The sequence below is a fragment of the Pseudochaenichthys georgianus genome, chromosome 8 (genome assembly GCF_902827115.2).
Source record: "Pseudochaenichthys georgianus chromosome 8, fPseGeo1.2, whole genome shotgun sequence".
Lineage (NCBI taxonomy): Eukaryota > Metazoa > Chordata > Actinopteri > Perciformes > Channichthyidae > Pseudochaenichthys > Pseudochaenichthys georgianus.
The window spans coordinates 23,509,355-23,534,354 of NC_047510.2; the positions used below are offsets into that span (position 1 = coordinate 23,509,355).

The 25,000-nt window shown below is 41.2% G+C and overlaps 1 protein-coding gene across 2 annotated transcripts in view; it reads right to left on the reverse strand.

Moving 5' to 3' along the window:
• The window catches only part of prkcab (protein kinase C, alpha, b), a 154,867-nt gene that overhangs the window by 32,537 nt on the left and 97,330 nt on the right, over positions 1 to 25,000 (reverse strand). For both annotated transcript variants that reach the window (XM_034089312.1, XM_034089311.1), the window contains exons 4-5: positions 8,986 to 9,097; positions 4,902 to 5,030 (exon numbers count right to left, since the gene is read on the reverse strand). In XM_034089312.1, coding sequence (XP_033945203.1) covers positions 4,902 to 5,030; positions 8,986 to 9,097 — 241 coding nt within the window. The remainder of the gene's footprint in view (positions 1 to 4,901; positions 5,031 to 8,985; positions 9,098 to 25,000) is intronic.

Genomic DNA, 25,000 nt, shown 5'->3' on the forward strand with positions numbered 1-25,000 from the left:
AGAGAGAGAGAGAGAGAGTCTGTTTTCTTGGCTGGAAACATTTAATCAAGTTCACATCTGGGTGGTGAACCACACAGGCAGCCACTTGTCTGTGGGAGCGAGGGAACGAGCTGAGGCTGCACTGTTCAGACCGCTGCCATTAGAGAGGAGGAGAAAACTCCAAAACACTCCAGAACATACATTTCCTCTGCCGTGTCTCCAGTGTTCTCAGTATGGATCTCTATCTTCTTCTTTCTGTCAGCTACAGTTCATGCTATGTCTCAAGTGGTCGTTCGTTACAAAAATCAATACACTACTATCCCATTATTTAACTGCAACCATACAAATGTACTTCACATATCTTTTTCTTTAAAGGATACAAGGACAGATGGTATACTTCAACCTCCTCTCTCTATTTGCAATAAAGACCTTAAAGCTGGACAAGTATAAAAATCAGAATATCTCAAATTATTGTGAAATGTGTAACTCGTATAACACCCACAGGTGGCAAACATTTTTAATCAAAGCTGTTTTCACAATTAGTAAGTGGGCATTATATAAAGATGTATCAATGAGTTTGCCAACCCCTAATCATTTACAGTATTTTTGAAAACTATTTATCTTATAAGATTATAAGATGCTCTAATGATGCTGGTTCAGGCTTGCCAAATATTCGTTTTCTGTCATACATTGAGTGAGTTTTGGACTTTTTGCAAAAGAGAACAAGCAGATTAAGGATGTCACATTTGGCAAAAATAATCAACAGATGAATTGGTGTTGGCGCTGCTTGATGAATGGAAAGTAGACACAGACGTCAAACACTGAGATTTGTATTTAAAACATCAGACACCACATATGCCAATAGCAGGTGCTGCAGAGCATCGTTCCTTGAAGTTGACACAGTGTGAAGCAACACTTTCATGAACACAGGACACCAGTGGGTGTTTTGACGTGTGAACCATAGACTGTATACAGTATGGTGTGAACGCATGAAAATCCAGGGAAATATCAGAGCGCACATCAATCTAACAACGTAGCAATCCTCGTTTTTTTTTTTGCTGAGGCTGGTCACCACATAACAAATAGGATGTATATCAGGCACTGCTAAACAATAAAAAGCTGGATAACATAATGAAATATATTAAAACTGAAAAACAGAGCGAGCAAATGCCCTAAGCTGACTGTGACTATAGCTTCCTTTCATTCTCTAAATACACAAACACATTTTTATGAAACAATATATATAGCTCTAGCTGGAGGTTGTATCCTCACTGAGTAAAAAATACTTTTGGCACTATTGTGTGTGTGTGTGTGTGTGTGTGTGTGTGTGTGTGTGTGTGTGTGTGTGTGTGTGTGTGTGTGTGTGTGTGTGTGTGAAAGTGACCCAGCCGTCAGTTCTCTCCCTGCCAAAGGGGATTTAGCACCTGAGAGTTGTCCACTCCAGGTGCTGCTCTTGACTGACGGGATAATTTGGAGGTGTTGAAAATACACACACATGGGACACACAGGTTACAAAGGCAGTCATGACTTTAGCATTTTTTTATGCTGACACAGATGATGTAATTTTTTTTCTCATGATGTAACAGTTTTAGATTGAAAATACTTATTTTCTGTTGTTGCAGGTAAAACCTCCAACAATAACTCAATGCCTAATCATTAGTGCGCAGGAGTCCTTGTCCGTTTTCTTTCATTAAAAGTAGCTTACTGCATTTTGCTTTGAAAAGTGGGACCTTTACAGCATGCACATTACATTTCTGCTGGGTACCAGAAAACTTCAACAGGGACCATGCATACAAACACATTCATCTCAGAAAAGAGAAGAGATGATTTATGCGAGATTTTAGCTAATAGATAATTTCTATCTGCAGTCATAACTTGTATCACACAGCGATGCAGGTATAGTTGTTATCGTGTGAGTCTGTGTGTGTCATCCAGGGGCGCCGCCAGGGATTTTGGGCCCCATGAAAAGATATCACATTGGGCCCCACCACCAGGCACAGGCCACGCCAACCAAGCAAAATTGCTATAACCACACCTCCAGAACCCAACCGACTCATTTATGCTTTAAATAACTCTACCTGTACAGGCTTGCATCTATCTTGTAGTCCAATACTAACTGCACAATATTTATTGACACTGAGCGGTGAACATATAACACTGTGCAGACGTGCAACATTCTGCTGCAGTAGAATTCACTATTTGATATAACACTAACATTCCTGACAATAGACCTCAATAGTCATCTTTTATGGTGTACATGCCTTTTTAATAACATCTTTGAATGGAACATTACCATAGCCTTGCCCTTTAACAGTTATTACGAGCCCTGGCTCAGCCTTACTCACCAAGAGCCCAGCGCCTAGCCTTCTTACAGGCAAAGTCACTGATCAAGTCCTTGAAGTCCAGCTTTCTAGCCAACTGGCTTTCAATGGACAGCATGGCAAGACTGCAAAGCCTTATGGGGGGTCAGGGCTGCGGAGCCTAAAGATGGAACTGTTGGTCCTGGCACCAGGGGGAGGGACAACTGATTTAGTATGAATATCTGCTAAAAATGTACCTGCATTTATTAAATGTCAGCTAAAAGAGCAGTGAAATAAAACCTCTGCATTTTCTGTGAAGATAGTAACAGTACTTAATGTCAGCAAAACATTACAATTATTTTTACAATGGACTAAGCTTAGCTAACAGACTAATTTCCACTACTCATAGACCACACCCACCTTTTCTTTTGAAAAACTGGGTGACATACTGTTGCCCTTTAGTCCCTCTCTCTTGTCTTTCTCTCCTTTATTTTCTTTTTGAAAGCCTGAGTGACTTTGTTAGTCGTTGAGACATTGTACACACGTAAGTACTAGCCTCCTCACATGCTCTCACTCTCTGCTGCTAGAAAGGGCCCCGCAGAGCGTTTGGAGGCAGGACCAAACCATTACATTTAAATAGAGGGGGGTGTTCGATGCTTTGGATAATTAACTTTTGGAAGAAAAAAAGTGAAATGAATCGTAAGTTTAGTGAGTACATTAACAATTTAACGTTCTATTAATGTTAATTATTGAGGATTGATGAAAGGTTACTTAAACATTTGTTCTTAATGTTCTAACATTTTTTGGGGCCCCTGTCAGTCACGGGCCCTTAGAATCGTCCTAACTTTTCACCCCCTTACGGCGCCCCTGGTGTCATCAGGGCAAAAATGGCTCCTGAAGACAATCACTGCAGCAGGAATTCCTAATGAAGAGGTTTCGAGTACATTGCCAGGTGTTTATATTTCTGTATGTCTGGAAAGATTTAGTCACCGGCGCCCGAGCATCACAACCATGCAAGATGCAATCACTTTAGGTGGAGTTGAGACCCTACTCTACGCCCATGGCCCTACAGTATTTGGTGTCACAAAACTTTACAGGGGTATAATTGAGATCAAAATGAAGGCCAAGGCTGAAGATGGGTGTGGTCCGAGCAAGTGTTCTGAAAGTTGGGTTGGGTAGGAAATGGGGAAAAGGCCATCAGAGTATAAACTCCAAGTTGAGCCATTTAAAATGAAGAATTACAGTTGATTTTTATATCTAAAGTCCAGTGGCGAACCGTCAGGGCCTTCAAGGTATTCAGAGAATACCCTGGAACACTCAGATAAAACAAACAAAAAAATCGATTTAATTATATTAAAAAAATGTAATAAATGAGAATAGTATCTATGTTGTTGATCTGTAATATTACAGTGTTACGTTGATTTGTTTGTCCTTCTCGGACCATGCACTACGCATTTCAGTAGTTTTGTGTTGGAAAAGAAAGCAACCAGATCTTGTCCTTCAACTAAGGTATTCTACATCCTTGATCGAATGCCCTGGCCGTTGAACTGAATGAGAGCGTACGTTTGGACTGACAGTTTGATCAACTAATCATATATTGATTTGTAGCCAATGGGCGTATTCTTTCAGAGTTTCCCTCGGTTCCAGGTTATTCTCGAAGGTCCGGTAGTTAACCGGCTCGAGACAGAGGATCAGGGGTGTCAAACTCAAGGCCCGGGGGCCAAATCCGGCCCGCGACTTCATTTAATATGGCCCCACAAGAGCTTGCAAAGAATATAATATTTGTATTATACGGTTACATGCCGATTTACAGAAGCACGTTGCCCATAAACTACATATCCCACAATGCATCTCAAATTTGACTTTTTTCTCAGAATTTGACTTTTTTTCTTCAAAATATTCTTTTTTTTAAAAATCATTTTGTGACATTCTCAGTGAAGAGACTTGCAATGATTTGCCCTAGACTTCTGCTTTCAGACGTATAGTTAATTATGAAGTTATTACCCTATCCGATAATAATCCAATGCAGAGGCAATAATGTAATATAATACATTATTTTATATATATTAAATATTTATATATGTATTTATATATAGTCTTAAAGTTAAAACCGGCTCTTTGAGTGCAACCATAATGCTAATGTGCCCGCGAAGAAATTGAGTTTGACACCCCTGATCTAGATGAATGCGACGAAGCAATTCATGCCGTTTTATTGTTTTTAACGTTGAAATGACAAGTGCAACAGGTGAAGATGAAGTTGTTGCGGAATTGTTGTGAGTACCCTCTTCAAGACGACAATTCAGTGAAAAGACGGACATCATAATGCCGCGGAGGGGGGGGGGGGTTCGCCACTGCTAAAGTCAATACGAAGCATCTGAAGGGACTGCACTCACACACAGAATCCTTTCCGTATTAGTTAACGATTGAGTTTCCACCATAGTTCACTAACACTAGTCGAAGCCACTTGAAGAAGTCCAAAGTGATTCGTATGACTCGAGATTTCTTTCAATGGTCTGGAAATCGACCACTTGAGTAACATAAAGAAGCCTTTTCACTCCTCATCATTCTGACACTGAGCGAACTAGAGTACTAAACACTGATTGGAAATAAGAGTAGACCTACCTGTGACGTGTAGCCTGTCCATGCTGACCTCGATCTTGAGGAAGAGGCGACCCCGGCGCTCCGTGTGGTCCGTCCCACACAGGCTTGGCACGTTGACCACACACTGATTGTGTACGTTCATGTCGCAGGCTGGAAAGAGACAGAATGTGCAGGAGTTTATAAGTGGATCACTTTTTGGATCTCATACCAGTGTAATATGCCTCCTTTCTTATTCCATGCATGCATTTGAGAGTGAATCACTCATATAAAGAGAGGACAGGTTAGGAAATCTAGGACATCTCATTACACTTTTCTTGGGAAAAGCTGTTCTGAAGAAACTGGTAAAACAGAGTTGAGGTGGTTTGATGTGCTGGGCAAAATAAACCTGAATACAGCTTACAATTCTGCAGAGATCTCAATGACAGCAGACAGAGTCAGCTCTCATTGTGAAGGGAGCTCTGCCTTGAAAGATATTAAATACAAAATGAATACAATTTTATATTTTATAACACCAAAACAAGAGGACAGGGTTTGCACTCAGTAAACATTAAGCTTCAATGAACTGAATGTGCTTTCATCTGTGTAAATATGACCTCTTATTCATCAAACTACTTTATAATTTCACTTAAAACAGCCGGTTCAGGATTAAAGAGGTTCTTCACTATGAATCAAGGTTTTAGGATACATTTATCAAGCCAATGACTACAAAGGAAAATTAAAGGTAAACTCTCAGACGGTCATATGATTGGCCACGTGCAATCAGAGCAGAAATACATATCAGAAGTAAAGATTCATTAATATTTCCCACATTTTGTTAGTGATATGTTGTTTTGTACTTTGTTTGTGGAATCTTGAAATCTCCACAAGCAATTCAAATGTAAAATTGAATATTTGTACGATATGGAAACAAAAAGAAAACCAAACTGGAGCAGTGAGGAACTTATGCAGCTGAAGTGGAGGTGAGACGTGAGAGAAACATAATAAGAGGGATTCAGAGCAGACAATGGTGATATGTGGAAAGGGATTGCAGACAAAATCAATTTCTGCGTTATTCTTGTGTTTTCAACCTTGAGGAATACAGAAACAAAGGAAATGAAAGCAGCTGCAAAACATAACATGGTTCACTGTGAGTCAGTGTTTCTGAAAAATTCCTCAGGTGTGTGCTCAACTTTCTGTACAGCAGCGAAGACCTTCTCTTTTCAACTCAGAGGTTCTTGAGTAGGAGTAAAACAATTATCTTCAAAGTCTTTGATGTTCCTGAATCTTTGTACCATTGATAGAGAGCTCCCCTGGTTTGGAATCTTTTCTGAGCTTCTATTACCATAAAGTCGATGTGTATCCGGCCTCGACTGCAACGTTTTTAAATGTATAAACTTCTGAGTAACTCTCCCCTATTGGTTTCCTTTGGGACCAATTTGTATAAAAGTCTGGAGACCCAATGTGGCAACATGTTTGTTTAAGGGATGATTATGTGTAGAAATGTACATTTTGAATGAGAAAGCAGTACTTTAAGGAGCCACTGCTTTTGTAGTATAGCACTAAAACATCAATAACTAATCACCACATGAACTTAGGAATGATATTGCACTGTGAGCTGATTTGATTGTGTCAGAAGAGGTTGGATATTGTAGGAAACCTCCTATTTTCCCCCTAAAACCTCTAACTCTGTCCTCTTCCTCCCTCTTCCTGCCTTTTGCCAGCCAACCACCTATATTTCCTTCTCTCTCCTTCTTCTTCCCTCCCCACCCCTCGACATGCCGACAGGAGACCAGACGAGACAAGAGAAGGTCATGATGGCGATGGCTTCCCTGAATCAATTTGCTCTGGCGTGCTTCTATTACCATCTGCGAGGAAGACAGATGAATGGATGGAGTAAGAGGAGCAGAGAGGGAGGGAGGGTGATGGATGGAGGATAAAGGAAGGTACAGAGAAGTAGTATGTAGAAGCAAAAGAGGGCAAAGGATTATCAGAGTAAGAATTGGGAAGAGCAAAGAGGGAAGAAAGAGAAGAAGTAGGATGACAGAATAATTCAATAGAGTGCAGGATGGGGGGGGTCATACAGGCAGGGAACGAAGGGGACAGTTGATAGAAGAGAGTGGGTGGAAAGAATGGGAGCGGGAAAGGCCTCTGCAGGATGGAACTGTATATCCTGCCTGGGCTGCAGATGTGGCTGAGAGTATAGTATAGGTCTATTCCCATCTGTTCTCATTAGGGAGACCAGCACAGCATATTCGACACAGGTACACACACACACACACACACACACACACACACACACACACACACACACACACACACACACACACACACACACACACACACACACACACACACACCCACACACACACACACCCACACACACACACACACCCACACACACACACACACACACACACACACACACACACACACACACACACACACACACACACACACACACACACACACACACACACACACATACTGTATACATCAATTCAGGGGACATTACATTGACTTACTTGCATTTCCTGGAGACTTAGGCTGCGGCCACACGAGGACGAAAACGGCTAAACACATAGGATTAACGCAAACGCAATCGCAAACAAGCTTCCGTCCACACGCAATAGTTATCCGGATAGTGTCTGTCCACACGAGACCGCTCCGTTTAGCTCCAACCGCTGGAGAAGCTGCAGTACATATGCAGGAGCCTGTACGTGGCGCTGTCTCCACAAAAGCAGCGAAGAAGCATGGTTGTCATGGTTGCCCTTCTGTTTATTCTCCGCGGTGGGGGCCGAGGGAACCGGGCAGAGTTTTTCGCCAGTCAACGTGTATTAAAGTTTAAATCTTCCGGACAAAATTATAAAAGTGTCGGTCAAAGGTCTTCTTTGTTATTTATTGAGATTTAAAACAAATTAATAACGACTCTATATAATATAATAATAAAATACACGGAGCCTCTCTTTTTCCTCCCTCTCTTCGGACAGCGTCAGTGTCTGTCTCATGCAGCATCTGATCCAGTAATGAGTGACCCGGCCGACAGTAAAAATAAACATTTATATACATTATAACTAGCTTAGGGAGTTTGAGAGGTAATTAAAATAGCTAAGGGCGATGATCTGACTTGAAGTGTGTGTTTTGCTGCAGCGGGAGGAGCTGCAGGTGAGCAGAGCTGCGTGTCTCCGTCCTGTCAGATTAGTTTCACTCGCGTTTAGGTCCATATCGAGAGAAAGATAAATAATCTGAATTCAGGGTGCAGTTTACTTTGACGTGGGGGTGAGCAGCAGAGGTGGGGAGAGGCGGGGCTATTGCCTCATCATTATTGCTGTAGATGTTGCACAAACAACTGTAGCATGGTCAATAGCGTCCGGAGCACGATAGCAACTCTGCGATCCGTCATTGTTGTTGTTGTTGGTGGCGAAACACTTCAGCAATGGCGCGGGGTAAGCGGAGGTGAGCAGAAGAGGTGGGGAGAGGCGGGGCTATTGCGCAATCACTATCAGTGATCTGAAAATGTTCGGATAGGGCGTACACACGGAGCCGTTTGACCCCCCAGAGAGTTGCGTATGCCTTTCTATCCACCTTGGGACCCGTTATCGTTTCCTCAGTCGTTTAGTGCCATATTCGGTCGTCCTCGTGTGGCCGAACGGTCTATATGACACTAAACAGTAACGCAAACGACCAAATTCGTCCTCGTGTGGCCGCAGCCTTATCCTAACCTTAACCATAACCAACACATGCCTAACCCTAACCCTTACCCTTAACCTTACCCTTAACCTTACCCTAACCCTAATCCTAAACAAGTCTTCACCCTAAAATTAATGATTCCCCTCATGGGGACCTCCAATTTGTCCCCATAAGGGAGGCGAGTCCCCACACGTGACTGTGTAAACAGATTTAGGTCCCCACAAGTATAGTAATGCTAGGCCACACACACACACACACACACACACACACACACACACACACACACACACACACACACACACACACACACACACACACACACACACACACACACACACACACACACACACACACACACACACACACACACACACACACACACACACACACGGAGGAAATTACCATATGTTTTGTATTTGTAGATAGAGTGTGTACTCACTGTCACATTTCATCCCTTGGTGGATGAGCCCGTACAGCAGCGAGCCACAGTGGTCACAGAAGGTGGGACTGCCGTATGTGTGAATCTTGAATTTGTGCTTGCTTCTGGGGTCCTGGAGAGAGAGAGAGAGAGAGAGAGAGAGAGAGAGAGAGAGAGAGAGAGAGAGAGAGAGAGAGAGAGAGAGAGAGAGAGAGAGAGAGAGAGAGAGAGAGAGAGAGAGAGAGAGAGAGAGAGAGAGAGAGAGATGGGAAAAATACAAGCTGTTAGGTATATCTTGAGCTGGGAAAACATTTGAGGAATCAACAAAACTTATGACAATACATCGTGCGGGGGGCATCGATGAGTGTACTTAATATCATGCCAATTCATCCAATACTTGTTGACAAAACGCCCAACATTGCCATATAGAATCATTCAACTAGCTAAACTAGGATTACCATGGTAGGTGAAATCAAGGAATAATCCAGTGCTCTGAAATAGGATTAATAGTGTTTGTGTACATCTGTGTTGTCCGCGGCAATTGTAGAAAGAAACTTTCCAAAGTGTATCAAGTGTTTATTTTTCTCAAGTAGACAATATGTTCAAAAGTAAGGGTTTTGCTCCAATGTGTTTCTTCTTCCAGACAAATGTTATGTCTTTTTGTGGCCACAAAGACCTCTGGATAAACATTCAATTCAGACAAAAATAGTTTTAGGTTTATTGGAACAACTTAAGGCGGGCTCAGCGATAACATTATATAAAGGAGGAGAAAATGGGAATAAAAATTGACCTCTTTTAAAACATCTGTTCATCATTCTACTGCTTATCTCTCCCTCAGAGATTAATGATGCAATACGGCTTGCCTCATTAACTCACTAAACAGCTCTCGCTTTAATTTCTATCTACCATAGTTGATTCTTAAAGAAATGAAAGGAACAAGCGGGATAACATTTTACTGGAATTGTTCCTTGTATGATAACTGGTGACAGCATTTTAAAGAGACTGATTAATTGATGATGCATTTTGTTCATGATATCATTCGTGTAGGAGACTGACGCAAAGAGGACCAGAAAGAAAGACATTTCCAGATGGAAAGTCGATGTCAGCCCATTATCGGCGCGTGGGAACGTGTGAGGTGTTTTTGTGTTGGTGTTAGTTCTCTCCATCTTGTCATCCTGGAAGCCTTCCCAGCATCCTCCTTGTTTCAGTTTCGACTGTTATTAAGAAACCAATGCTCGCGCAGTGCCAGCAGCAGCATAACTGAGCAACTGTTTATCTTGGCCTGAACATCTGGCGCCGAGGCAAAGTACACATCGAGCTGATGAGCAACGGGGAATTGATGCTCTGATCGGTTTCCAAAAACCCCCAAAACTGGATTTGATTATTTAAAAAAAAAATTAACACATACCGTATTCATGTCATTCCATTTAAGGGTCATTTGTTGGGAATTTATTTTCTCCAGTCACTATTGTGAATGCTGAGGTTAGCTAATTTCTCCAATAACCACAAAACAAACACAGCTGTAATTAAAGCCCTGCAAATGAGGCTGGATAAACCTCCACCATGCAGCGCTGCCTCTATCGTGATGCAATGTGTCAGAATGTCTTCATGTGTAATTATACAGACCACTGACTGGGTAAGTGGGCGCACAACGCTGAGAACTGCCCTTTACTTCCAAGCTTACATGACGACAGCAGCAGAGTGAGAAAGAGGCGGAGACAGAGATACGTAGAGGGGAAGTCTGTGTTTAAAAGAGGAGGGGTTGTTTGGTGGTAATGGAGTGACTGACAGAGTGTTGCAAGGGTCCAGGAACAGTCTAATTGGCATGTTCTCATTTTAGCAAGCTCGCCTATTTTTGCTCTTTTCCTGGAGGCTTTTTTTTTGAGAAAAAAGAAACAGATGGCGTGGTGGTCGTGTCCAGTCCCTCTCCCGGGTCTCCCTCTTTCTGCTACCCATTTTCGCCTGTATTCTTATGATTTTTGAACTGTGGGGACATTAAAGTCTTAAAAAACACTTTACCAAGGATCCAGATAATCTCCCTGATCTCTATTTATTTGTGTTGATCTTCACTTCCTTCCCCTTCAAGGTGCTAGACAGCGAGCACTGTATGTTTTTTCATTTTCAATGCCAACTCTTCTTCCTCTCACAGTATTTCCATTTAATGTTTTCTTTCTGTCACCGTGTGTTATTGTCTCTTTGGCTGTGCGCCCCTCCTTCTCGGAGCCATGGGTGAAATGAAAATGGCAGGGTTTCCACTCACAGTCATCCTGAGCCTGTTGACTCAGTGCAGCCCATTATAGGGAGAGGTTGAGTGTGAAGACATAATCTGATCTGCACTCCGAAGTTCTGCGTGTGTCTCTGCAGCTGTAAAGTTGAACTAAAATGGCTTCTCTCTCTTGCAACATTATCTGCAATAAAAGTGTCTATGTTTGTAAGACCCACACCATAATATAGTAGATGTACTGAGGAATTGTATGTGACAAGCTCAGCACTACACACATAAATAACAAGGCACATCCATAACTCACAATGTAGGAACCATAATATCTCAGTGTAGCACCCAGCTAACACCATAAGTACACTTTAGCACATAAACATTTTAGGCGCTGCCAAAGGAAGAAGATACGAACATAAGTTTGCTCAGTGCTGGCAGCACTTTAAAGGGTTTCAAGAGACTCAATATAAAGGAGCTGTTTCTTTGTTTGATTACGTTGTCACACAGAATACCAATATGCATAATATTTAAATGTTCAAGCACTTGAGGAGGCAGCTCTCTTGGCAGCTTTCATCATGGCCCACGCTGCCACACTAAAATCAACCGTTTGGTCAAGTGAATACAAACGTGTACTTTGATTTATCCCAGCAGAGAAGGAATCTGAAGATTAGATTGACACTATGCAACATGATGCTTGGTCTCCATAGCACAAGGACTGAGCCCTGTCTATTTACACGGAGGCTTTGGCTGAAACATATTGAAGGAAACTAGTCTCCGTCTCAAGATGCACATGAAAACATGGTCACAAAAACACAACAGAACTGCTCCTCTTCGTTTTCTTATGCAGTCTGAAGTGTAATGGAAGCGTCTGTTACAAGAAGCATGAATACATGACTCACAAATCATCAATAGACAGTCAGTCATAAAATATCCAAAACAAGTTAGTCATGCAGCTGAAGCACTGCCAAAGAGCAGCCACACATTGCAAACCACAACATATCGACATAAAAGCGGAGGGTGGCACATCTAAAACAGACTTGCTAAGTCATCGTTTCAGCTTGTCTCTTTCAAACATCCTCCCGGGCACTTCAATACTGGACATCAAGCTGTGCTGGGTAAAGATGCTGGCAGACACGAACACACAGAGCTGATGAGGCGCAACCAGGAGGGAAGTTGGTTCCAGTGAGGCGAGATGATGCTGCTGCCAAATTCCTCGAAGCGTAACGAGGGTCACATCAAGCAGAAGTAGAGGAAACGATTGGTAATGAGGGCAGAGTGACAATGAGTCAAATGCGGGTCTTGCTTATTAAAGTCAGGCATTGAGCATCAGAGGTAACAATATCTAATTACTCGTTGGATATTATAGCTATAAAAAGTGATGGGCAGAGTGAGGAGGCCGATGTGACTCATTTATTAGGTTAATTGGTTGACAAGCGACCCTTCGGAGACGCCTTCACATCTGCCTCCTTCTTATTGGTGGCTACTCGGGCATAGTGTAATTTACCCGCATGATGCTTCATAAGCTTGAGCATTTTTCAGGCTGTGATCTCCATCCTTGTTTGATTTGATATGATTATGTTGAGAGACTTTGTTGTCAAGAATCCTACTCAAGTGTCTCTGAGTGTCCCACTTCATTACTACAGGAAAAGGGAAATGAAAGGAGAATATGCCTTCAGTAAAACGTCATTTTACCACCAATAGTGAATCACAAACCGCCCCAACTCAACACTAAGTTATGTTGCATTAGCATTTCTCTCCAAGGTTCATCCTGTGTATACTAGAGAATGTTTTTAAAGTCTCTACTTCAATATTTTACAATGTCCATTGCTTCTCAGTGCACACAGTTATCCAGCCGTCTAACCTTATTTGTTTTTTTGTTTGTCAGTTGTACTTTATAAGGATTTGCCGAAGCTGGAACCAACACTTATTTTTTTGTATTTTTGCTTGAAAACGAGTGAAACGATTAATAGTTTGGCAAAATGGCAGATTATTATCGAAATCTAGATTTAAACAACCCACATCCAACCAACAGGTTTAAAGAGCTGATTTGATTTAGTGATTTAATGCAATAATGCTCCATCAAGGATTTCTATTTTTTGTTTTACCAAAGAGTATTTATGCACTACATACAAAGACCGGATAATTGCAAAATTACCCAGCAGACATCATTTTGATTTATCAACAAACAGAGAATCACCAAAAGGACTATGAATTCAAAAGTCCTCAATCATACTAGGTGTGTGTGTGTGTGTGTGTGTGTGTGTGTGTGTGTGTGTGTGTGTGTGTGTGTGTGTGTGTGTGTGTGTGTGTGTGTGTGTGTGTGTGTGTGTGTGTGTGTGTGTGTGTGTGTGTGTGTGTGTGTGTGTGAGAGATGAGGTGCTTGGGGGAAACAAAGTGAACAACTGTACAGTTGCTATGGTGATAATAGGTTAGAGAACATCCAATGATGATTAAAAGTCAGCGGAGGAAATGCTAACTGTGGAGAGGAGGCAAACAAGTAGAGAGTAAATCACTCTGTGGCCTAATGGAATTAAGTGTGTGTGCAGATTCTCCATAAAAGGCAAAATAACAACGAAGAAAAAAACAAGTGAACAAATTAACACTGTGTAGCGATCTCGCCTCACATGATGATGAAATGTTCTCTCTCCTCAGGGCCGCAGCTGAAAGAAAAACCATGCAAGGATGTTTATAGCCGAGAGGACCCTCAGTTATTCTCTCCTGCTGGAGTACTGTGAGCCCACAGCGACATGGATGTCAGGCTAGTTTACACACATGCTGCCTTCAGCCAAGATAACTGTGTAAATGTAAATGGACTGTACTTATATAGCGCTTTATCCAGTCTTTAAGACCCCTCAAAGCGCTTGTGTGACCTGCAGTTAAGAGCACACACGGCATACTGCACTCACTGACTGCTTATACTACTGTGTTTGTAAGCAGCTTACAATGATGTGGTGAAAGGAGAGAGACAGTGGAGAAGATGTTGATGTTTCTTGGAGAACTTATGGTGAGAATTAAAGGAAAAAAGAAAGAAAAGTAATATAGAGATAAGGATTGGAGACAAGGCTCTGCAGTCTGTGTGTGTGTGTGTGTGTGTGTGTGTGTGTGTGTGTGTGTGTGTGTGTGTGTGTGTGTGTGTGTGTGTGTGTGTGGGTGTCCAGGTGGGTGGCATCAAACTGGAGACCAACTCTGTCACGGACGGACAGCTTCACCTGCCAAACCATCTGCTGTGGTTGGGTTTGTGATGCCTCTCTGATAGAAAGAAAACATCTCTTGGTATTTATTTTTTTATGATGAACAACAATAATAAATGAGTATGATATGAAAATGTATGAAGATTGATGACTACTGGTTTTTGATTTAGAGAAAAGTACTAACTTTATATTTCATATACAAGGGAATACATCTGTGTTAATGACATATTAAAAACTCAAGCCAAGTGCACAAGCCCCACACTTGTTGTAGCTTCCACATTGAAAATTGAAAGTATATAACTTGAATGTATTTCAAATTAATAATACGAGTGTACATTTTGTTCTTTTTTGCAGGTGAAAGTGTGCTGTCGACAGTTTTACAGAATTCTCTTAAATAATCAAAGTTGAGAGGGAAAATGCTTTTACTATGTGTATCTTTAAAGTTAATGGGCTCATTTTCATGTTTATATTAGTATGTTGTGCCTCTTCTGTGACATGTATATATGCTTTAATGTTCAAAAAGGTCTTTATTTATCCAATACTGCATGTGCTGCATCCCCTGTTTTCACCCTCTGTCTGAAACCAGAGCCAGAGTCTGCTCTGATTGGGTAGGAGTCCAATTAAGGCATTTCAAGCCGGGAGGGAAGTGAGGGAGAGAAGCTCCCTCTGCCATGAACATTGGCATTTTAGCCTTTGCAGACCATTTGAACAAAAACCCATAACACAGAAGAAAAGCATTTAAGGCCTCTTTAAGTGCTGCGTTACAGCGTTTGAAAGAATGTCTACTTGACAGTCTTCAAAATAATATTTAGTAACAGCTCAAGTCTTCTGTTGTCAAAAATGGAAATGGATGCCAAACTATAACACATCTACAATCACTCACACTCGCAAGCACACACAGTAGCACACACTGATCTACTCAAACACAGCCCCTGACAGCCATCCGAGTCCCAGGGCGGAAAGATCAATCATGTCACTTGTAGAAACTAATCTGTCTTCTGACACTGATAAAAACGATAATGAAGCTGTGACTCAGAAGTAAAGAAGAGAAGAGAGAAGACAGAGGGAGGATGAACTGACAAGAGATACATCAACAGCAGGAAACAGAAGCAGAGACGATGAGAGTGAAGGCAAGACTAAGAGAGCCAGAAGAAAAAGCTTATCTAAAGTCAAAGACAGAATTAAACACAGCACATCGATCTGCTCATTATCAGCTCTTCTCTCAGCTGACACCTCACAGGCCAGAGTCAAAAATGAAGGTAACACTTTATTTTGATAGTCCATAGTTAACACTCTATAAGTCATCAGTTGACATTCAACAACACTGTTTCAACAGACAAGTAACATGCATTCAACTAACTGCCAGTAGAATATACATGAAGCATTAGTGACTATGCAACTACTGTATGACATGACTGCTGCTGTAAAACCGGCACCTATCGATCAATGATTTAATTAGAGGAAACCAAATCTCCCTCCACCTGGTCCTGCAGCAGCCTGTCAGCGTTTAATAGGCCATCATGTTCAGACTTTCCCGATGTAGCCTCAACACGATATGAACCAGACAGATTTATAGCCAGTAAAGCAGGCAGCACATTAGAAAGGGCAGCTGATTGTTAGTGATTTAAACATCAAAAGGCATTAGGATATCAAACACGCCACTCACTCACACACACACACACACACACACACACACACACACACACACACACACACACACACACACACACACACACACACACACACACACACACACACACACACACACACACACACACACACACACACACACACACACACACACACACACACACACACACACACACACACACACACACACACACACACACACACACACACACACACACACACACACACACGCACAGGATATGTATGAGCTCATTAGTGTGAAATGGCACAGAGGGCAATGTTAGCAATCTCTAAGCGCGCTCACGGGATTAAGGCATCCAGTGATTTGTGGTGATGAGATGTGGAGTCGATTACAGAGATGATGCTGTGTGTACCAGTTAGCAGGAAAAAAACACGGTATACAACAGTGGCAATCTAGCATTACTGAGAAAGGACAATCTTTTATTTAAATGTAAAATAAAACTACCTTAAAATGCTGCAGTACAAGTAAAAGGGCTGCAATTAAATAATGTATTTTTGTGAAGTATATTTAGTAAAAGAGACCAAAACTGAAAAATACCCTACTTCACTGTGTATTGATTTAAATGCCTGTTTTGTAATGCATAAGTAGAATTTGTATTTACTTTGTTAATTTAGTAGTTTAAAATACTTTATATAGAGCTAGTTTAGTCAAGGTCACAGGAAAAATAGGAAGAACAAGAAGAAGAAAAGTTCTGCCGCATTTTTAACACATTTTTTCAGATTGCTCTTAAAATAAAATGGTTGAAAATAAAAAGTAGTACAAAATAGCCCCAAAGAAAACTGAAGTAAAGGGCCAAAAACGTGTTTTTCAGTACAGTAATAAATAAGTACCCAAAACATTTCCCCTGCTGACACACACACAGGTGTGTAGACACAGGTGTAGAGTCCTTAATCCTTCCCCGTCGCATTCTGATTATCAGCAGAGGAGAGATGCTGTGTTCAGACACATTGTCACTTTCATCACAACCCATCTTTCATCATCAAACACAGCATTTAAATAGACTGATACGAGGCCTGCTTTTATATGCATGTGTGTGAGTGTGTGTGAGCCCTCTCCGTGACACATGCTGCAGCTAAGCCTTTGTTGCTGTATTCACACACAGAGGACAAGCAGGGCTTTCAACCTGTGAAAGTGTCATCACTTCCTGGGTGCTCTGCCACCTGACCTGAGGTCTGTGTGGCTGCAGCTGTCAGGCTCCATTAGGAGACACCGGGCTGATAGCTCCATCTCTACTCACTGATAATTGAGCTAAATGGCTGCGAGAGAGGCTGCACTGTGTCGAGGATAGTTGACTTTGTCGAGTGGAGAATCCCACTTAGGTTTATCACTATGCAGTAAAAATGGCTACATAGAGCATGCAGATATACAGCTAGAGGTAAAACACATACACAAGTGCATAAAGGGGGACTTCTCTTATACATTGAAAACCGATAAGAAAAACAGAGCAGGTGGCATTTTTGACACTTTACTTTTTGAAATCTCTTACTGTTATTAAATCTGCATTGTCTTTATATTTCAGAGCTGCTCTTTATATTTGTTTATCAAGGAATAGTTGAACATTTACCGCATTAAATTATACTGAGCTGTGATTCATTTTGATATGAGATTTACAGACAGTATTACATATTGAAAATCAGCGCCGTCCTGTAAAGACAATGCATCAGGAACATTTCAACTTTCATCAGGTATGAGAAAACATTTTCAGCTTTGAGACAATGCTTTTCTCAAAAAGTTGTATTTGAGTTGAAGAGTAGGGGAATTTTCTAAACCCATAAAATCTTTACGTTTAATAAAGGCTCGCGACAAAAACAACGAGGTATGGTTGAGTTAAAGATTGTGGTTTTGGTTAAAATAAGCACTTTGTTAGGGTTAGAGGAGTTTTGCCGTCTAGATTTAATAACAACCACGTGGTTTGCTCATGTCATAATTCATACTACAAGATGTCGTATGTTGAATGTACACATGTTTATTTTTTGAGCAATTGCTGAGAAGACGGATATTCCTGTTTTAATTATTTTACGGAATAGCAGGTGGCGCTGGCCTAACAGCTGGCTTATGGGACCTGGATGGAGTAGGCTTTAGAGCATATGGTGACTCCTCAACCCCAATCTGCTGGAGCTGCTTAGTGGCCGTATAAATAGACTGTAGAGAAATTAGAAAATGATGTTCTCAGATAAATGACTTTGATAAATAGGAGTAAAACAAGAACAAGAACTATGCAGCTAAGGTGTCAGTACGTCTTAGCAATCCTGCAAGGCTCCAATGGCACTTCTACTTTTCTCATATCAGAGACTACAAACATGTCCAATTAGCAACTTTAACAAGACATACAAACACCACATTATGCAGAAAAAGGGAGTGAGAAAAATGACCTTTAGCGAGCATGTAGAGCTAAAAGTAATGACGAAAAGGCAGAGACGCAGAGAATAATTGCTGGCTAGGAATATCAAGAATGCTCAACTAACTATGATGATAATACTGTCATAAAAGTTTAGGAAAAAAGGGAAAACAACAACACTTTTCAGGTCATATATCACCTTCCCTACCCACAGTGCTTTGCAGCAGTCCCCATTTCATCCCCAGTTCCCCCGGTGTGTTTATTAAAGCTTTGACGTGCAACAGCAGTGGACAACTCGCTGTTAACATACCTGCACGTTAATCACTGCGACATCGCCACGGTAACCAAGGAGGACAGGCCCCAGGTGGCCCTCTCACACGCACACGCACGCACGCACGCACGCACGCACACACACACACACACACACACACACACACACACAGAAACTATGTAACATAAGCACAATACAAATATGGCAGACAGGAAACTTCACTTGAAGAAATACAGCGGTAACACAACACAGTGTTGTTCGTATGTTACGCACCTTTTTTTTAATATATATAATAAATTATAATAAAAACGTTCTATCTTAAGTCTTAAGGTAAGTTAGGACAGGAAAATTGACTTACTGTTTATCTGAATTAGCGTTATTCCTAAATCCGATCTTACCCTTTTTATGATATCAAAAGTTATTGTGATCTTGAAGTTACTGTAATTCGGCCCTGAAACTAAAATAATTATTTCAGTCATTACAAGTCTTGATTATAAGCTCGAAGCAACATACACTCCTCCATGAGAAAAGTTAACATCATTTGAACAGCAGTAAATCCCTTTTCTTTTTGCCGCTGCTTTTAATTGAACTATTCACATCTTAAACTGCACTGTAACATTTATCCATGTATCTTTTTCTTTTAATGTTTATTTTTATTATCTTTGCTTTTTAATGACTGATGTTAAATGCCATTTTCTTAATGTCTTTCATTTTTTGTAAAGCACTTTGAATTGCTGAAAGGTGCTCTATAAATAAACGTGCCTCGCCTTGCCTATAGCACTGAGAGCATCATTAAGCTCCTACATGTACAGTAACTCAAATTCCGATTATCAGCACCCAAAGGATTCGATAATAATCACATCTTCATCTTCTGTGTGGATAAGCACAGCTTATAGGAAGTGTGACGTCAACAAGAAAGAAACAAATTGGGAAATTGTACAGTAGGAAGCACATCAAGCCTATGGGCCACATACTGTACAGTAAGAAAGATAAAGCCCATAGCCACATGGGACATAATTACACACTTGGTAATCGGAGCAGCCATCTGTCAACATAATGTGACATATGGGATGTCGTCTGATTCATTACGTTCTGTGAGATCAGTATTGTCTCGAGTCCAGCAGTAAGGATATATAACATCCAACATATATCATAAATCAATAAGATCCAGTGTTGTGTTTGTACAGAAGATGGTGATATTATTTCAGACTCACAATGTATGTATTGATAATTAGATTGGTGGGATATCCATGTAGCCCTATGGAAAAAAGTGTCAGTATATAACTTCATTTCAAACCACATTTGTACCACAGGAAGTTTACTACCTTGGGCTCTAGGGTTGCAAGAAGTTGCTACGTCCAATCTGTGATTTCAGTCAAAGACTAACATATTTGAGTTTGTTTTTTCCCCACAACTGGACCCATGGAGAATGACAGATCATACAATTGGAGCTTATCTTTTCTAAAGAACCAAAATCCTGAAGGCTTGAATTTTATCCTGTCGCATCCTAGTCACGTGATGAATAAGGAAATTGACGATACCATCCTTTTGGAATCTCAAAGGTCACACGATTCCCAAATGTGTCTAGCATCAAGTCCATAACACTTTTAAGCTGTGAAGTCTTAAACACCAACACCAACACCAACAACAACAACAACAACAACAACAACAACTATTTTACACACTAATGGAGTTGCTATGTCTGTTTTACATGTATTGCTTCTTGAAAGCCCATTGAAAAGTGCATAGGTCGTTTTCTAAATGATTTCCCTGTGTAAACATCTGCAGTGAAAGACGACATCATTTTAAATAAGTCTGAATGTCCAAGGCTGTATTTATTTTGTACAAGTATTAGTAATATAATTTCGAATGAGTTTATTTCTTAGTTCTCTTTCACTTTGACTTTCTATAATATGGGCAGAACTCAACACTGAGTGTGGGAGCTGCAGATATTCTCAGTGGGTTTTGACAGAACATGAACGAAAAGCAACATATTGTGGGAATCAGTGGTGAGTGGAATAGAAACCTAACTGTAAATGGATCCTCCAAAATGTTTAATGTTAATACAAAACATCTTTAACAGGTCATAACTATGTGGGCTTGAATAAGGAGGTAGACAAATCCACGTGAGCCGGCTGCACAGTTGGTTATGACGTTCACAAGCAAATGGTGGACCAGGTCTCCTAGCAACGCCGGTCATCAAATTATCCCTACTGCCATAAGAAACCCCCAAAGGTCTGAATCTTAAATATGCCTTTAAAAAACTGCACAATAGCTGAAAAATCATTAAGTATTTCCGTACACATAAAACAACTAAAATGAACTAAAATGTCAGTTTAAGGTGTGCGTGCAGATGATCTGGTGTCCTCTGTCCTTCTGCTACATGCCTCTGTGTGTGATGTGATGTGTCCTAATCCCTCTGACATTCAGGCAGTGTGTTTTTCTGTCTATCTTGTTTGTCTATGCGTGCGTGCGTGTGTGTGTGTGTGTGTGTGTGTGTGTGTGTGTGTGTGTGTGTGTGTGTGTGTGTGTGTGTGTGTGTGTGTGTGTGTGTGTGTGTGTGTGTGTGTGTGTGTGTGTGTGTGTGTGTGTGTGTGTGTGTGTGTGTGTGTGTGTGTGTGTGTGTGTGTGTGTGTGTGTGTGGATTATGTCAGATGCCCTGTAGCTGGCAGAGACCGTTTTGGCCCCTGATGCTTCTGTCCGCCGTCCAAACAGGAGACGATTACCGCTGTGTCACTTGATTGTGTCACTGTTGATGCAAACGTGTGTCCTTCACTATTTACATTACATAACCAACACAGCTGCTCTTCATCCGGTTTTATTTGACTTTTCATTACAAGTGCTGAATATGCAGCTTTCTTCCTGCCATGGGTTCAGTTTGTTAATTCACCTCCTTGGTCCAACTAAAGGCCCGTACAGTACAGTGTTCAGATTGTTGCAGTATTAGGAAGAGGCCAAAAGATCAACAGCTGGCCAGTCAGTGGGCGGCTAATCCACAAGGTGTTAGTGATATGGGAACATCCTCCATACTGTATGTGCTACACTCTCATGATTAGAAGGGCACTTGTAATCCTCCTCTGTGTGTCACTGTACATGTGACATGATGTATTCAAAGTGCTTACATGTCAAATCGAAGACATAACTATTTTGGGCTTAAAGTCGTAATATGTGGCCAATTTATGGAGGTCAACACATCTGGGGAAGCTGAATGTGAAGTTGTTTTTACTTAACGATGTACCCATATTTGTTTTTTTAAACCAGAGGATGTTGAACTAGCAAAGAAATGAATGCTGTGATTTCCTCGGATCTATGGTTCTAAAACCATAGTAATTATTATGATGATTAGTTAAAATGTTTATCTGTTAGTAACGACTCCACATTTCAGATCTTGAATATTTCTCAAACACTGCAACACAACTTTGTTTTAGATTGTGACGAAGTGCCACAAACAAGGTTACTTTACCCTTTCCTTGTGAGAAATACTACCCCAAGTAAATTCCTGAATTTAAATGTACATTTTGGGGAATTTTTTACTAGTTGCTGACATTATATAGACCAAAAAGGTGAATTGTATGTTGCAAAAATAATTGTCAAAGTAATCAATAATAATATTAATGTGTGCCATTATAGTATGGCTAATTTGACACCACTCAATTGATTTTTAATGTAGCTTATAAACTGAACTGTTTCTACATCCTGTACACTATCATCAATTTGACATTATAATGCAGCTCTCCCCAACTCTGACCTTTTATCTCCAATAGCATAATGTACTTCATAATAGACTAAAATCCAGTATACACGATCCCTAAGGATAATCACTTGCAGCCTCGTTCGGGTGTAAAACGCTCCAGTGACATGCATGAGGTGATAACCTGTGGAGACATTTAGACTGTAGAAAATATTGAGGTCAGAAGATATCCGACACGACACATAATCACAAATGTCTAATTATTACATACCCATTGTGTGAACCCATGAATATTTCACACATTCACTTCAATACTCTGTGGCTTCAATGATCTATCATTTGATAAGGAGCCTGCGTTATGTAGATACATAGCATGTAAGACATTTCGAGAATATTAGAGGTTGTGGGTTGATCGTCAGTTGGGCGTCTCAGACAGAGCTTCCTAATGATGCTATGGCTCGACTCGGCAGGAGGGAGCAGTGACAGCTTAATGAGGCCACAGGGCTTCTGTGCTTACAGAGAGAGAGGGAGGAGGGCGGTTTGGTGGGAGAGGAAAGGGGAAGGTGAAATGAGCAGAGAAGAGAGACACCACATGAGAGGAAAGGGTGCCAGAAATGTGAACCATGAAGCGAAACAAACAAAGGACCACAATATATAAAGATAAAGGAGAGAGTAGGGGAGCATGCAGTTTATTGATGTCCTCCCACCCCTGAAATGTGTTAGATTCACTCTGATTCACTGTGTGTGTGTGTGTGTGTGTGTGTGTGTGTGTGTGTGTGTGTGTGTGTGTGTGTGTGTGTGTGTGTGTGTGTGTGTGTGTGTGTGTGTGTGTGTGTGTGTGTGTGTGTGTGTGTGTGTGTGTGTGTGTGTGTGTGTGTGTGTGTGTGTGTGTGTGTGTGTGTGTGTGGTCTAGCATTACTATACTTGTGGGGACCTACATCTGTTTACATAGTCACGTGTGGGGACTGGCTTCCCTTATGGGGACAAATTGGAGGTCCCCATGAGGGGAATCATTAATTTTAGGGTGAAGACTTGGTTAGGTTTAGGATTAGGGTTAGGGTAAGGGTAAGGTTAAGGGTAAGGGTTAGGGTTAGGCATGTGTTGGTTATGGTTAAGGTTAGGATAAGTCTTCAGGACATGCATGTAAGTCAATGTAATGTCCCCTGAAGTGATGTATACATGGTATGTGTGTGTGTGTGTGCGTGTGTGCGCGCGCGCGTGTGTGTGTGTGTGTGTGTGTGTGTGTGTGTGTGTGTGTGTGTGTGTGTCTGTGTGTGCTTATGGAGCCTCCCTCACTTCGTGGTGTGTTTAATTAAAAAGAAGTGAACAAGGAAGAATCACCCCCAGTACTGTCACAGTTAATGGCCGTTCCATCCTGGTGTTAGTGCTGGAGATGGGAAAATTAGTGGGTTGAAAAGTAGTTGAAAAACAGATCATTGATCTCAATGGGATTTTACCTGGATAAATGAAGTTAACCTGCACCAGCATGTTCACACAAGAGGAAGAGAGACCAAAGAGGAAACACTGCCTTTACACAATACACACAACGCTTGTTAATCGATTGTTGATGCCGTTGGGCAGATAACAAAACATAGATAAGATAGTTTGCCAAATAAAACATACATGGGCGGCCCAAGTAAAGTGCATGTTAGAGAAACACTGGGTAAAGCAAAGCAAAGGAATAAGATAGAGACTGAATGCATACAACTAATACAAGGTGTTAAATTACAAAGTGGCAAATTGATTATATTTCCTGGATAATGAAATCATTATTCCAGCCGATCCATATGATAGCGTTGTCATAATGTGCATATCAGTATCAGCTGATGGCATTCAACTGAAAGCACCAATGTGCGTCATTACATCCTCACAGAGCTACTATAGGTTTTGTTGCACAGCAGCCCCTCATTTCCTAAAAGGGAAATAAGGAGCACAGTAAGTCATGTAAATGTGGTCATCGCAGTTGTTTATTTCTGTCAAATAATGCCAGTTAGTAATTCTTTATAGGACAGATGTGCTCTACCCGAGACTACAAAGTAGGACGCAGAATGTGGCTGTTCTCAGGGGAACCGGTCTTGAGTCATACAACATCCTCCCCAAATGTCCCGTGGCAAAAATAATGAAGGCGCACAGGGAGGGCAGCTAAAGCACACACACATACCTGAAATCATTATTGCTCTCACTCATTCAAATACCCCTAAAGACCTAAACACACCCAGGGGACTCAGCCATGGCCCATGATACCCTTGTTTTCTCAAATAGAGCATTACGTTAGTGCTAGATGAGCCAGACAGTGTAGACAGGAGGGAGGAAGGAAGAAGGCAGGGAGGACAGACCTGTGAGGTGACATCCCAGTGGAGCGTCACAAACTGGCTTTGTTAGAGAGACAGCGACAGACAGAGACCTCAGCGTGACATCTCACCCCTGGCGCCTCGTGGAGGAAATTGATTGCCCTTTTCCGACTTTGGATATAGCTGAAAAACTGCTCTTCTATTTGTTGGTGATACAGTTAGACTGTATATTTAATTGTTGTAATGCTTTAAACAACCTGTGCATACATTTGCTGAGTAATGATTTTATTGTTGGTGTAAGAATCAGGGTAACTTGACTTTCACGAGCAAAAGCAGACATGCTGTGAAGTACATGTGACTTTGTGAT